The sequence below is a fragment of the Doryrhamphus excisus genome, chromosome 2 (genome assembly GCF_030265055.1).
Source record: "Doryrhamphus excisus isolate RoL2022-K1 chromosome 2, RoL_Dexc_1.0, whole genome shotgun sequence".
Lineage (NCBI taxonomy): Eukaryota > Metazoa > Chordata > Actinopteri > Syngnathiformes > Syngnathidae > Doryrhamphus > Doryrhamphus excisus.
In genome coordinates this window covers 13,215,511-13,231,540 of record NC_080467.1, presented here as the reverse complement: position 1 = coordinate 13,231,540, position 16,030 = coordinate 13,215,511, and the positions used below count along the sequence as shown (strand labels likewise).

At 40.3% G+C, this 16,030-nt stretch overlaps 1 protein-coding gene across 5 annotated transcripts in view; it reads left to right on the top strand.

The window, feature by feature from the left end:
- sppl3 (signal peptide peptidase 3) overlaps positions 1–10,540 on the top strand; it is a 78,474-nt gene extending 67,934 nt beyond the window's left edge. For all 5 annotated transcript variants that reach the window (XM_058064396.1, XM_058064397.1, XM_058064395.1 and 2 more), the window contains 9 exons: positions 1,767–1,855; positions 1,938–2,057; positions 2,213–2,291; positions 4,046–4,158; positions 4,873–4,979; positions 6,438–6,601; positions 7,264–7,454; positions 8,402–8,511; positions 9,376–10,540. In XM_058064396.1, coding sequence (XP_057920379.1) covers positions 1,767–1,855; positions 1,938–2,057; positions 2,213–2,291; positions 4,046–4,158; positions 4,873–4,979; positions 6,438–6,601; positions 7,264–7,454; positions 8,402–8,511; positions 9,376–9,444 — 1,042 coding nt within the window. In that variant the 3' untranslated portion in view covers positions 9,445–10,540. The remainder of the gene's footprint in view (positions 1–1,766; positions 1,856–1,937; positions 2,058–2,212; positions 2,292–4,045; positions 4,159–4,872; positions 4,980–6,437; positions 6,602–7,263; positions 7,455–8,401; positions 8,512–9,375) is intronic.
- The last annotated feature ends 5,490 nt before the right edge of the window (positions 10,541–16,030 follow it).

Below are 16,030 nucleotides of genomic sequence, written 5' to 3'. Positions count from 1 at the left end.
TGCGTCATACAGGTGTGTGTGATTTATTTGAAGATACTGTAGTGTGGCAGGCCTTATGGTAAGCTAATGCTATTGATATTCTCTTTATGACTGTATGAAACAAAATCAAATTATAACACTGTCGCCAGTGCCATCAGGGACATTGTGGAAAGTTTGGGGTTTGTGCCTTTTAACGTTAATCCATAATAACAGAATAACAACTTCTCCCACACATGCAGTGGCTATGCAGGACGTTTGGTGCACAGAAGCAACAAAACCACATTTTAAATAGCTGCTGTCGTAAAGTCGGTTCGATTTGCTAAACCGTCCTCATGGGCCTGGGAAGTTTTTTTTCAGCGGCACTAGTGATTAACGTAGTTTGTTTCGTCCTGCGTACACAAGCCAATGTTGACCCCCAGAGGAATGATTGCTTTTTTTTTTAAATAAAGAAAGCTTATTTATTTTATTGGATGGAGGTACAAAAATAAAACCACAAATATTGAACACCCTCCCTCATGACACAAATACACACTGGCAGATGTGTTTAAATACAATAAGCATTCAGGTTTATATAACCTAAATATGAGAAAATATGCTGAAAAGTGACACTCAATGACCTAATAATTGTGCATATATTGTATAAGTTTTGAGGCCTTTCCCTCCAGACGTCACATTGCTTGTGTTTGTAAGATTTTAAGAATGTACGGCATACTTGTTTTTTTTTTTTGCTGCTCTGAGATTCAATCCACTAAATTCATGTATATTTTCTGATGAAATGTGACTTCACACAGTCCTGCTGCAGCCAGCGCTGCTATTCTAACATGATTCTTGCTACATTATGAACACTATGGTGCCTGTAATACCACCTGTAATGTAGTTTTTACGGCTTCAGTCGCACTTAGAAAAACATCCCCACAAAGCATTGATTTATAGCCGTGGCAGCTACATGGCCTGGTTGCATAGCAAAATCAGGGTTTAACTCATTGAGTTCAGATTACACAAGAATTCGGTTCATATGTTAGCTTGCTGCACAAGTACTCCACTCAAGTAGAATTGTGATCAAAGTCATTGGTTGCAAAAGCAGAAGTACTTTGAGTTTCCGACATGTCTGTCCATTACCAGAGTTCTTTAGTTTTCTTGCATTTTGTGACCCTGTGTACAAGATTTTGTTTGTGGCCTACCAAATGACACATACTGCAACTACTGAAGGTATGCAGCTTAATAAAGGTCTTAAATCAATTCATTGCAAATTCTTTATTTGAAGAAGGATATAGCAACTAAACTAATAAATATTCAGAGTAATAAATAGGATGAAATAAAGAATAAACTTTATAAACCTTGAAACTGAAAGAAACCCACACAATTCAACCACGACACCACCACTGAATGAGGAAGACGTAATGACCTGTGACCTTTTTCCAGCTCTAATTTTCTCTTTTTCTGTCCTTCAGCACCACTTTAAAGTTTTCTTTTAGGCTCCGTGTCGGGCTTTCATAACACTAGAGTTTTATAAGTTGCTAATCAAACTGAACCCCTGTAAATGCCACAGGGTATTAAATAAACACCCACTCTAATCTAAATCTAAATGGCCTTTCTGATCATTTTAGTTGAATACTCCTGCTATTGGTCTGTTGCAGCTACCATAGTCCATTACCCTTCAGACCTCTAGGGGGAAGCCTGAAGCAACATAAATAGTACTTACTACTCCTTTTTTTAGTCTGGGTTTGTTCCAATTAAATTCCAAGCTAAATGATTGAGACTCTTTGTCACTCTCGTCCTTCTTCCAGGTCATTAAACATGGATTGTGAGAACCAAGAGAAGGACAAAGATGGCAACACTACAGCGGGTTCCTTCAACAACAGCAACACCAATAACAGTGAGTGTGGTCCTCGCAAGTATTTAATCTGAACCCACCCACCCCGGTGCTAATTTTATTTTTATTTGTGTTTGTGTGACAGGTATCCAGACCATAGACTCGACGCAGGCGCTCTTCTTACCCATAGGAGCCTCTGTGTCTCTGCTAGTCATGTTCTTCTTCTTTGACTCGGTCCAGGTGGTCTTTACCATCTGCACAGCAGGTAAAGCAACACACTCGCATTTACTGCGAATGAATGCTTTAAGGCTTACATTCACTCGTGTGTGTTTTGTGTGCGTCAAGATTGGTAGCTGAACAGTGAAGCAGACACAAAAAGGACAAGAATGAGCTGACTTTATGTCTCCCTCTCATCCTCAGTGCTCGCTACAATTGCTTTTGCTTTCCTCTTGTTGCCAATGTGCCAGTATCTGACCAGACCCTGCTCCCCACAGAACAAGTAAGCAATTTCTTTGCATCGTTTTTTTGCTTTCTGTTAATCTGCATCCAAGTCTAGTAGTGGAAGACAACACTGTCTTTCCTTTAGTGGCCAAGACCATGTGTTTACTTAAAGGAAAACTGCACTTTTTGGGAGTTTTGCCCATCATCCACAAACCGCAATCCAATCCATTCCCACGTCTTTTTCTTTTCTGTTCATTCTAAAGATAAAACAAGAGACATTTCCTTATTGCATGGAATGGGACACACCTATGCCGCCTACAAAGGCTGCTATTAAAGGAAACTGCACTTATTTTTGGAATTTTGACCGTCATTCACAATCCTTATGTGAACCATTAATACATATTTCTTTCCCTTTTCTGCTCGTTCTACCAAGTGGAAACAAGTTAGTATAAGCAAGCATAAAAATGCAATGGAATCATGACACTACAGACCTAACAAAAAAGCCAACAGAGGTCTGTTTACATAACTGAATTGTACATTAACCAAGCTACAGCGAAATTGTTATTGTAGCATCGAACAACAAAAATATATATTTATCTGGCGGAATAACATATACTCACAATATATCACAATATGTGAAATCAGTGTGCAAGGAAAGAAGTTTTGGTAATAATTTAAATAATTAAAGTACGGCAAGATACTACATGCATACATGTATTTGTTAATGCATGATCACAATATATAAGAAACAATACCGTGTTGTTTGGGGTTTGTTTTGTTGTTGTTCAAATGGGTACCTCCCAAAGACTTTTTGTCTCAATAGAAGTCACAGAAAAGGGAAAGAAATATTTAGTCTTCGCGACCTCAGGCATTGATGCGCTGCGGGCAAAGCTAGCAGCTAGCCGATGTGGTGTGGCAAGGTTTCACGTAGTTCAATTGGTGTAACAGTGTTAATTATAATAATAATAATAATGTTGCTGTACCTTGGTTAATATGCACATCACATATGTAAATAGACTGCTGTTGATGTTTTTCAGAAGGCTTTATAGGCAGAATAAATGTCTGCCATTGCATACATTATGTGCGTCCTTTTTAGCTGTTTTTATATCTTTGCAATGCACAGACAAGCTAGACGTGTTTATTTCCATTGTGGATGATGGGCAAATTTGTTTTAAAAAGTGTAATTTTTCTTTAACGGCATACAATACTAGGCTTTTTTTCAGCTTTAGCTTTACACATCACTTTATCCTGAATCGTCTACTGTGAACTTTACACACAGTACATGGTGTGTTATCATAGGAAATGAAAGTTACAGCCACCAAGAGGCACCTGATTTATTTTTCCCATATGTGATTCATTGTGTGGCGCTTATTTAATGAAGTGGAAAGACAGATAATAGTGGGGAAGTCATTTCTTTGCTTTTTATACAAATTGTCCTAAATGTGTATGCCCTCGGTTATTTGAACCGTTAGACTGGGGCGATGTTTTCCTAACCCATAATGGTGCATGTTTGGTTGCAATGACTTGAACGCCTCTCAAAGATTAAGTTTAGCATTGTGTCTCGGAAACAGCAGCTGCTCCATTGCAATGGCAGCAACCCACCCACTCCACAACCAATTTAAACATGCTCTACTAACAAAGATTTCTAAACTGCTTTCCATAGTCATTAACCGCCAGTGTCTCTATTTATTATTTACCCATTACTCTGCATGGTACTATAGTATGCCAGTATTATGTGGAAATCCATACCTATATAAGTGTTTATTTGTTCATCAATTGTGTCGTATTTATAGTGTCTGTGTTGTGTTGCAGGATTTCATTCGGCTGCTGTGGCCGCTTCACTCTGGCCGAGCTCCTGTCCTTTTCCCTCTCCGTCATGTTGGTGCTCATCTGGGTGCTGACTGGACACTGGCTCCTCATGGATGGTGCGTCACGCACTCTTGCGTCAGCGGGAAGGTTCCACCACAACATCAAGCCCTGCCACAAACTGTGAAGCTAGTTTTCCAGTTGTGGTGATTTTTTTAGCATAAAGAATTGACCATTTTTGTTGTTTAACTTCCTCACGAGGTGAACGGCAGTCGTCATAATGGAACATTTCCCCTCACAGACAGAGAAGGCTGTGATTGGTCGACTTGTACTCTCCGTCTCTTTATTTGTCATTGTTCGCACTTGACGAAGGCAGCTAATAAGCTAATAAATAGCCGACGAGTACCATAGTTTGCTGATTGAGTTGACTGACCGGAAAACACCGACTGTGGCAATTAGGCAGAGAATTTCACATCACACGCTAAACCCAGAGGAAGAGCGGTAAAAAGGATCAAGCCCGCGTCGGGGTGGACGGGGTAGTTGACTACACAGAAGCGTAATCCAGGCTTAAGAACAACATGATATTAGTTATGGGAAGTTGAGCTATGTCCTTGGTGCTAACATGTAAACAGGACATCAGAACATTCAGACAAAGATGTTATTTAAAAAATAATAATAATAACATTGAATGGTTTGATTGTTGTCCACTCATGTGCATCATCATGAGTGTGTCAAATCAACCATTTTAATTCTTTTAATAACAAGCCATGAGTGTACAATTTAAAATTTCTTGGCTATGTTTAAAGCGTCTTGTGTTGTTTCCCTCCCGACAGCGTTAGCCATGGGGTTGTGCGTGGCCATGATAGCCTTTGTGCGGCTCCCCAGTCTGAAGGTGTCGTGCCTGCTGCTGTCAGGGCTGCTCATTTATGACGTGTTCTGGGTAAGGACATCACCAGCAGAGATGCTGACACACACACACACACACTCACACACTGCCGTGAGCAAAGATTCATGAGGACACAGACATTGTCATCATCTCCCGAATTAGTTTCAGCAGAAACATTTTCGATCTGGCTGCCATTTGACTGAATTCAGGGGACATTGCTGTGATTTATCAGCCTCAAGTGACATTATTAACACTGGAATCACAAAACACTTTATTATTAAATGGGTATTTATCAGGTTTAAACCTACGCAGCAATAAAAAAAACATACTATGTGATTACTTTTTTACTTCACATGAAAAGTAACAGTCAGCATTGTTTAGACCAGGGGTATCAAACTCAATTTACTTGGGGGACACTGGTGCTCGGGTCTGGGTGAGACTGGGCCGCATCAGGTTTTCCAAAAAAAAAAAAAAAAACCGCATTTATTAAAAACCAAAAAAAATGAAAAAACGTTGCTTTGGTTCCAATTTTCTACAAGAAAAGCTCTGATAAAACATTCAACTGTTCTCAAATATCTTACTTTTTATTTTTCTACACAAAATAAGATGAAAAATAAATAAACAAATCAAGAATAAAGAAAATCAATCAGTAATAAATATAATAATAATAATAAAACGGCAAATAATAAAAACTTAAACCACATATAGTTGGTGGGTAGACAAATTATTTTTTTCAGATTAAAATTAACAAAGCATTATTAGAGCCCTGTAGACATGACAAAACACGACTATAGTCACATTTATACTCTTTTTATTTACAACATAATGCGCAACTGCGGGTCTTGAGACACATGCTCACTCGCAAACTAGAGAGCTAGCGACCTAAACGGTAGCCTTCAGGTTATTTCCTTTAAACTTAAATAGCCAAAAACTTACCACTTCCACACGGATAGGGAGGATAACTATTAACAGTTATTTAACCTTTAACATGAACATTAATCAAACATAATAATTTTTTCTGGGTACATGATACCATACAGCATCCATATCAAACTTGCGCGGGCCGCACTAACATTAAACTTTCATATCAAGGCGGGGGCCTCAAACTAGTGTGCTGTGGGCCACATCTGGCCCGCGGGCCGCGTGTTTGAGACCCCTGATTTAGATGCAACACTGGCTTGTAATAAGGTGAACAGTTGGTCCTCAGTGTTGTGTACAGTCAAGTACATTTATGTCTTCTGGCCACGTCTTTATTCACATTTGTATATTTTAACCGCAGTGTTTCAGTAAATGATACAACAGTATAGGCAGGGGGCCCTGCAGCAAAACAATACAGTTGTGCCTCTTTTACAGTGAATTGGGTATAAAGATCCGTCACACACACACTAATAAAAACAAATCGTCAGTCACTGTCTACCGCTCTCATCTTCAGCATATCTCATCGCCTAGCAACCACAAAGCAGGCTACGGAATGCTTTACGGCGGCGCTCAATGCCTCCGTTTTCCCTCCAGGTGTTCTTCTCAGCCTACATCTTCAACAGCAACGTGATGGTCAAAGTCGCCACCCAGCCCGCTGAGAATCCCATCGACGTCCTGTCCAGGAAGCTGCACCTAGGGCCTGGGATGGGCCGTGACGTCCCACGTCTCTCCTTACCCGGAAAACTGGTCTTTCCCAGGTAGGAAAGAAGTACAGTAGTATGATGTGATGTTCAACACAGATGGTTATATTTTTCCCATTCAACTACACAAAGAAATCCAGATGGAGTGAATCTTCAGTGAAATATTGCAGCCAAGGGCTTTGTAGGATTTAAGGAGATTTACCATCACCAGCTGCTTATAATTATCTGCCTTGTAGTTTTTTTTTTAAGAAAAATTCTGCTACCGTTCAGGAAATTTCTCGACGTGCATGCCTTTTGTCCACTTCCAAGACAGAAATAGCAAATAAAAACAAGTTTTTTTGTCAAAAATGAATGTATTGGAATGTGCAGACAGGTTTTCAGATAGAACTGGTTGCTTGTAGACACACTGTACGTCCTGATAAACTATTGCTTTTGCCTTATTTTGCATACATTTCCTATGTTGACCTATGCTTACAGTATCTTGGAAGCTATAGCCAATCTGCACTTTGTCTTTATTAGTCACCTAAACCGAGAAAAATGTCACTACTTTTGACCCGGAAGCATTTTGCTTGTAGACCAGTGCTATCAATTTTCTGCTGCAGTGAGCAGCATTGAGTTGAGTATGTTCCCCCCCTCCCCAAAAGTCTACTCCTCTGTCCTTTTTTAAATTTGCATACAACAATAAGATATAATGTAACGTTCCCCATCTTTTGCCACAGCTCCACAGGAAGTCACTTCTCCATGCTGGGAATCGGAGACATCGTGATGCCCGGGTTGCTCTTATGCTTCGTCCTACGCTACGACAACTACAAGAAGCAAGCAACCGGCGAGGCTGCGGGGCTCGGGAACATGTCGGGCCGCATGCAGCGAGTCTCCTATTTCCACTGCACTCTTATCGGATACTTTGTGGGTAAGAACGTGATCACTAGACAGACGGAGGTGGGGCATTTACACTGCGTGGATTAAACCTGGGAATGTCCTTTGTGAACAGATATGAAGTGTGTATGTATTAGGGATCGACCGATATGGTTTTTTTGGGGGGCGATACCAATTTTTTTTTTTCCATCACCCTCAGCCGATTTTGCTTGGGCCAATATTTGTGGCCGATACTGCTTGTGATTCCTAAATTTACATGAAAAAATGACCATGATAACAAATATTACATACTAATGTTTAAACAAATATTTATTGAAATGTAAACACTGAACACAGTAGGATTCAGCTTTCTTAAACACACATTTAAACGGCATTATCAATAAATATTCAACCATGTGCAAAACATTTCTGTCATAGTTTAAATTTATCTAGCATCAATGTGATGACTGCTCCTCCGCAGCGTCCGCCCGCCTCCACACAAACACATCACACTGACACAATTTAGTACGATATATAAAACATTTCTCTCATCATTAAAGTTCGTGGTGTGCACGATAAAGACCTCTCATAAGCAGACACGGCTGCGCCAATTCCTTCTGTGCATCGTGTTATGTGTGTGCGTGCGTGGAGAGAGCGCACACACATAACACGACACGCACTTAAAGTTGCATAGTTGTTCATTCTAGTTCTGCTCAACTAGTGAGAGTGCTTTTATTCGTCTGTTGCATTGGTATGTGATGTTTTTGGGCTTTCTTGTTGTCACACCATGACTCTAACTGTTATGCCTAGCGATCACCCAGTGAAATGTGATGGGCTTGGTAAAGTGTTAAAAGCAAGCTAACTCTATTACTTGTGAAAATACGTGTGTTGCGGGGTCCTCTGCCAAGGAAAAAAACGCAAATATCGACCCGATATATCGGCCGGCCAATGTATCAGTCGATCCTTAGTCTTGATTCCAAAATGTCCTGTGTGCCCGTCCAGGTCTGCTGACGGCCACTGTGGCTTCCAGGATCCATCGCGCTGCTCAACCTGCTCTGCTCTACCTGGTGCCCTTCACCCTGCTGCCTCTGCTCACCATGGCCTACCTGAAGGTGCGTTCAATGTCACGTTAGGGTGGCTACACCACCTTAAGATTAAGATTAAGATATGCCTTTATTCGTCCCTCAGTGGGGAAATTTGTATTGCACAGCAGCAAGAGTACAGAGTCAGTTAAGCAGTACAAAATACACAATATAGAAAAATAAACTATATAAACAACCCAAGTATTAACAAAATCAACAGTTTTTCCCAGAGTTATATACAAATACAGTATGTAGATAATATGAAACGAGATGAGATATATGACCAGTCTATACACTGAGATCTTGTTAGAGAGTTAATATGAGGCATTATGGAAATACTTCACATAGAACTTAGTATATTGCATTTAAAGCCCTTAATATTGCCCTTAATATAATAATTGTGTGCCAAACTAAGGGAAACTTTTTTATTTTTGTTTTTTTTTGGTTATTTTGAGTAGCCTGTGTACAGTTTGTATAGCAGTATAGATTTACCGTCCACTGAAAATGAGTTACACAGACATTTGTGAAAATATCTGGCAACCCAAGTGCGTACACGCCCCAGTGAAACATGTCCAGATCGTGTCGTTAGTGTGAGCACTAAATAGACACATTGTGCTACTCCATCTTCCTACTGTTTAAGGATGCTCACTCAGTCATACACCGCAGCTCCCTGTTGCCAGCAGCACTCATGTCATCCCAAGACTCATTAGATTGTAAAATGGCCGTGCTGAGTCATTCTGGCTGCACACAGACTACTACTAAGTATATTCAAGTTGTATTTCTAATGCCGTTCCCATGCTGTATATGATAAAGGTCCTCCTAGACTACGCGCATCATAGTTCAGACTAAGGTGTTTTAACGCAATAGTTCCATGCCATGAATGCACCTTTGCAGGGGGATTTGCGGCGCATGTGGTCCGAGCCCTTCCATGCCAAGCCCAGCTCCCGCTTCCTGGAGGTATGATGCACCCGACCAATGAGCAGCCAGCACACCAGGGGGGGGACGGGACAGGGTTAGAGGACAGCGGACCCCAACCACCACGCACCACGTCCATGGATGAGCGGGGAGGGGGAGGATTAAAGAGAGGGCGCACCCTCACAGTGAGGCCATGCCGTCATCACTCGTTCATGCTTTCCACCGGACAAGGACAATGTGTTAGTGTGTGTGTGTGTGTGTGGATGCCCCCACCTCTTCATCTTTTTTTTTTTTTAACCTCTGCGTTATTGCCCCCCCCCCCCCCCCCCCCCCTAGATGAGATCACACGATCCTCGACCCCCTCTTCCTTTGTGGACTTGCAGTTGTGAGAGGGTATCTTTTTTTTTAGCATTGTTGTGATCTTTACTCTTGACAACGCTTGACATTTATTATTATTATTATTATTATTTTGGACTGTAAACAAGCTTGCCATGGAGATGGGAGGGGCCCCCCCTAACACACACATAGACACACCTTATCCCATTTCCATGACTCCCTCCTCCCCAATGTATTTTATTTAGAAAGTTTTTATTCTCTCTGCTCGTACAAGAAATGATGCATTATTAAATGTCGAAGCCCACCCCCATCCCTCTCCCCCTCACACACCGGGGTGGGGGGTGCGCTTCTATTTGTATATATGTGTACACATGTATTTGCAATATATTGAGTTTGTATTTGTGTTTTTGAGAGCATGATGAACAGGTGGCGATAACTAACTAGCCAGTGGACCTCTGAACTCTTTACCCCATTTGTCTGTTTGTGTGGTAGAAACACAGCTTTTCTTTTATGGGGACGGGGATGGGGGGGGGGACTCTGCCATCAAGCGACCGCTGACAATGGATTAAGTTTCCTGGTCCTGTGATAAAATGAGAGTGAGTGAATGAGACGTGTTTTATTTGTTTTTTTTAATTTTGGAATGGCTGCAACAATAGTCAGGTTTGCGTCAATGTGGGCTGACTCTAAAAGTGTGTGTGTGTGTGAGAACTTGTGTATATGTATTGAGTCATTTTCAAATAAGGCGGGCAGACAGGTGGAAATGTAAACAGTGTTTTTTTTATTATATTTTCTGTTTTTTTTTTTTTTTTCAAATAAATGAATGTTGAACTAATTTGAAGGTATGTTACGTTCATCATGGCGTGTCAAAGGAGGCCTTTTTCGTCCCGCTTCTCTCTCTTTCTCTCACCCCGTCTTTTTTAGCATTTTTATTTTTGTTGCACAAGTCATCCAAAAGGGACGTTAAAGGCACTTTGTCCAACAGCTATGTTGCCGTGGTGACCTCAGCACAGAACAAGCAAAGCACACGTTGAAGACCTGACTATTGTGACAGTGGGAGGGGTACATGTGTGCTGTGGTTACATATATAGTTACTGCTGAATGTGTGTGTGTGTGTGTGTGTTGGAATTGTGGAGGGGAGGAAATCACTAATAGCGCCCTTTAGAAACTGATAAATGGAAAGTATAAAAATAAAAAGCTCTAACATATAGGATGTTTTTAATGTAACCAGTCTTTCATTTTTTTATGTTTTCCACTGTTTTGTGGTGCTTGTCAGGTGATATTTATACCGCAAGGATGGATGCCTGAGGGACGATGCAGTTTGCTGTCTTTTAAGAATGTTTTTTTTTTTGTTTTTTTTTTTACATTTTTTTGATGTGCATGTTGTGTACAGTGTACCATTTGGGAGACTGCGCTAACAGGGCTACTTTTTTTCAAGGGGGGGCTCTATATGAATTTGGCAACACAGAGGCACTGATTGGACCTATGAGGCCTGTACACAGCCGTCTCTGTGGGCGGGACATATTTGCAATGGGTCACCTTTTGACCTTTCAGACTGAGGGGCAGGTTGGAGGCTCAATATTCGGACCCTGGGACCCTCTGGAATCTAGAACCACACACACCATCACCTCTCCATGGACATGGCAAGATTTATATACATATATAGGTATACATATATATGTGTATATATACATATATAAATAGCTGAAGACGATCATTGTGAACTTTTTTTAAGAGATTTCTTTTGGATTCTTGGATTGATTTCTCCACCTGTTCTTCAGCGGAGGATTCGCGGCTCTGTTGGTGCATTGGTATTACGACTAAATGGATTCTGTATAGACAAATGGTCAAAACAATAAATTAAGAACCGTGTAGTGATAAAAAAAAACATGAATTCGGATGCCTTTTATCCGAAAAAAAGCAATGTTTTATTGTCCCTCGATCATTCAGGATTGTGCTGTAAATAAACATGACTCTTAACTGTAACGCTGCTGTTTGATGTGTTCAAAAACACGGTTTATTTTTCTGCTTGTCAATAGTGAGGGATGCTCCAGGTTTTTGGGTCATCCTGTGAATCTTCAAAAACAAATGGCATTTCAGTTTTGTTTAAAAGAAAAAATGTGACGCTAACCATAGAACTTGAGTTAATTGCAATGTATTGTATATGTCTCAATGTGACTGAAAGGCGATGATAATGCTACACACATAGCAGCCATTGACTTTTTTTTTTTACACTGTAACGGTCAATTCAAACGTCAACTAACAAATATGCCTCCAAAGTTGAACACAAACACAACTCTGATGAGTAAATCTATGATCATAACCATAGAACTGAACAAAAATTGGCACTGTCCTGGCTGTTCAGTGCAATATGGCTTAGTTGATTGTAACTCCCAACTCGAGCTCTGTAGGTTGATAATGTGATGCGACTCACCTCCCAGGCACAAGCTGTAATCCTTCCTGTGTCATCAAAATGGTGAGTACACATTTTGTTTTACTGTTTTTATACATGTATTCTAACCACTGTGTTTAAGGAATCAACTTGAACCAAAATCACTTAATTGTATATCATGGTCTTACACTGTGCTTAACTATACATAAAAAGTTGTTCCTCCCTTATGGCAACTACATTGCAACGTAGTGGAACATTTGAAGGTGCAAAGATTTTCCAATCGTGAACATTCCGTATACACACAAACGCAACAGCTTAATTTAGTACAGTGCATGGGTGCAATACAGGATAGTGCTCAGCAGAGGGCGACACAGTACAACGTAGATCCCATACGAGGGTCGACGGGTTTTTTTTTCCGCTGCTCTTTTATTAACACATTTCTTGTAGGTGCAAACTATAACGTATAGTAATAATATTTTATATATAGCAAATATTGAGACTCCAACATTTGAAAATGTAAAAAAATTCGGATTGGGTTTAGGTTGTTGACATCAAAAGGCGCCATCTTTTTCAACGATTGGTTCCTGCGAAGACGGGGAAGGTGACAAAGGACAGAAGGGGTAATTTGGGGGAAGGCCTGAGGGGAAGAAAATGGCCACCTCAGTGACAAAGCAAAGGGGCCGAGTCAAGAGTTTTGGAGGGAGACTACTGAGCAATAACTGACAAATGCTGACTGGCACTTGTCTTTGATGCGTGTGTACATTTTACATTGACGCTCATATTGCACCAGTTTGGCGCTACAGTTTGGTTAAAAAATATATATAATTATTTTGTATGTTAACCATTAGAGTCAGTCTAGCATCAGTGGACCCCAACCACACCCACCCTCCCTCCATGGTACCACCCATCTGTTCATCATTAACAAGTAAGTCACATGCTCGCTAGCTTGATTGGGTCTACTGTTCAGCATTGTTTGGTACAAGTGTTCCTCAAATTACAAACTAGTTCCGTTCTAGACTGTGATGTAAATGGTAAATATTGGTATAAGTTGGATATTATACCTGAATTAACTCAAATAGTCATACTATACACGGAAAACGTTAAGGCCATGAAATACAGTAATACACTCTTTTAGCTTTAGCATAATCATTAGGCTCAAAACAAACTAGTTCCGTTCTAGACTGTGATATAAATGGAATATTGGTATAAGTTGGATATTATACCTGAATTAACTCTCAAGTAGTCATAGTATACACGGAAAACGTTAAGGCCATGAAATACAGTAATAAACTCTCTTAGCTTTAGCATAATCATTAGGCTCAAAACAAACTAGTTCCGTTCTAGACTGTGAAGTAAATGGTAAATATTGGTATAAGTTGGATATTATACCTGAATTAACTCTTAAATAGTCATACTATACACGGAAAACGTTAAGGCCATGAAATACAGTAGTAAACTCTTTTAGCTTTAGCATAATCGTTATGCTCACTGGGTATTCTGGTCTTCCAGCCAATGCTGCTTATTTATCACTGTGTCTTTTCTAGGAACACATCCTTTAACATGTTCAAGGATGAGGAACAAGGTAAGATATGCCTTTATTCGTCCCTCAATGGGGAAATTTGCAACAACGATTAAGACCAAAAGTGCTGCTAATACTGGTGGGTGTTTCTCCTCTCTTGGGAGTGTTTTTCACATTCACTTGTTACATGTTCACTTCCACAGTGATGGCTTTCCTTTTCTTTTCAGCATTCACCACCAGAGGAGTCCACCTTTTGCTTGGTAGACATAATTCAATGCAAAAAGATCATTAACAAGCAGTTATCTCCTCCGTGTTTACGCACCAAAACTAGGCTTTTCATTTAGTGATTATAGCTTGAACAAATGTAGCTTTCAAATGAAACATCTCAGTCCGTGTCAGACATGCAGGCACAAGAACTAACATCAAGCCGAAGAAGCTAAATATAATTAATTACACATGATGCAATCAATGTATCAATGGTAAACATCCATACTGAGCTACCGAAAATGCACTTCTGCCACCTTGCGGCAGTTTTTTTGTTTTTGTCCTGTGTAAAACTGCACCAAACTTCTCCAAACAGCCCTTGTCTATTGTGGAGTTGCATCATCACCTATTTGGGCCTCTTGTGCCAAAAAAATAAATGTAATGTAATATGTAAAAGACGTATTAGGGAGCAAGCGGTTGGGTTTAAAAAAAAAAAATGTATAAATACCAAATCTGTGTGTATCTGTGGGTTTGCTAGTTAGTAGGCTACTTCCTGGTTTATAGAGGATGATTCTCGAGGGTGGACCTAAACGTGTATTTTTGTATTTGTGTATCTGTTTGTTTCCTTTTTAGCAGGCTACTTCCCGGTTAGGTTATAGAGGATGATTCTTGAGAGTGGACTTAGACGTGTATTTTTGTATTTGTGTATCTGTTTGTTTGCTAGTTAGCAGGCTACTTCCTGGTTAGGTTATAGAGGATGATTCTTGAGAGTGGACTTAGACGTGTACTTTTGTATTTGTGTATCTGTTTGTTTGCTAGTTAGTAGGCTACTTCCTGGTTTATAGAGGATGATTCTGGAGAGTGGATGCGTTCATATGGCGCCACCGTGACCTGAAATGTAATATGCATGCCAATGATATAAGTTTCCTCTAAATATGTTGAACAAAAAGAACCATCAAACATTGATTTCCTCTTTTTCCCCAAACAAATAAAGATATAAAGAGAATAAGCCATTTGAAAGATAGCTAAGATAAACCATGAAATAGAACATCATGAATATGTATTATGTATTTAGTGCTGACCAATGGCTGGCTTTGTGGGTGGATGGTGGGCTTGCTGATATGAGGGTGGGGGGTTGAAGAGCGTGACGCTGGGTGGTAGGAGCGGGGTGGAGGATGGGTTGGGTTGTAAGGTCGTGAAGGTCAAGGCCCACCCCTCGTCACTTATTGGCCGCTCGGCCCCGTCCGGTGTGCTTTGGCTTTGAAGTGGACAGAATTCCACCACGGCCATGGGGATTGTAACACGTCATTTGAAAGGAAAGTTGGCGAGGTGGTCCTAAAAGCACCCTCACGGGGGTGGGTGGGCTTGAGAAAGCCAGATCGTCTTGGCCGTAGGTATGACGTCACATGAGCAGGTGATGATAAGACACACTTGTTTAGATTTAGAGTACTGCTTCATTCATTGGACACATACACACCCTCCCTCGATCACACACACACACACACACACACACACACGACCTGCCATTCCCCTCAGCCCACACACAAACACACACACACACACACCAGTGAATTTATTGTGAAATGAAGTGATTGTTATTGCTCTACAAAATACACAGTTGATGTTTTCTGGCTATGTTTACATTTTTTTAAAGAATTCCATCATGATTTTTGTAGTACTTTATATATTCAAAGTCGGAAATAACAATATTTTTTTGTGAAATATGTCTATATTGTGATAAAACACCAAGTTTAATACTGTGAACATATTTGCAACAATACTTTTTATTGTTATTTTTTCCCATCCATGCTATCATGTAAGTTATAGTATGGTTTTTTTTTTTGCTTGCATTGTGAAATCCTGCGTCAGTGGAGGGGTTCTTAATGAGAATGCATTCAAGAAATTAATATATAAAATATTTGGTTTATTGATTTTATTGATCACTTACGTATTGTTACATATTAGCATGAGCATACACTCAGTAGTCACAACAATATGGCATCTATCTCTATATACTTGACTATATGTTAGTCAAAGGTTGGATGGGGTTTGGTAGAGAAAGTGTGTGTGTGTGTGTGTGTGTGTGTGTGTGTGTGTGTGTGAATCCTTCACACAAGCCAGCACAAGTCATTGAGAAGTGTTGCTATTTATTGGCCCCTCGTGTTCACGTTAATAGCAGAGAGCTT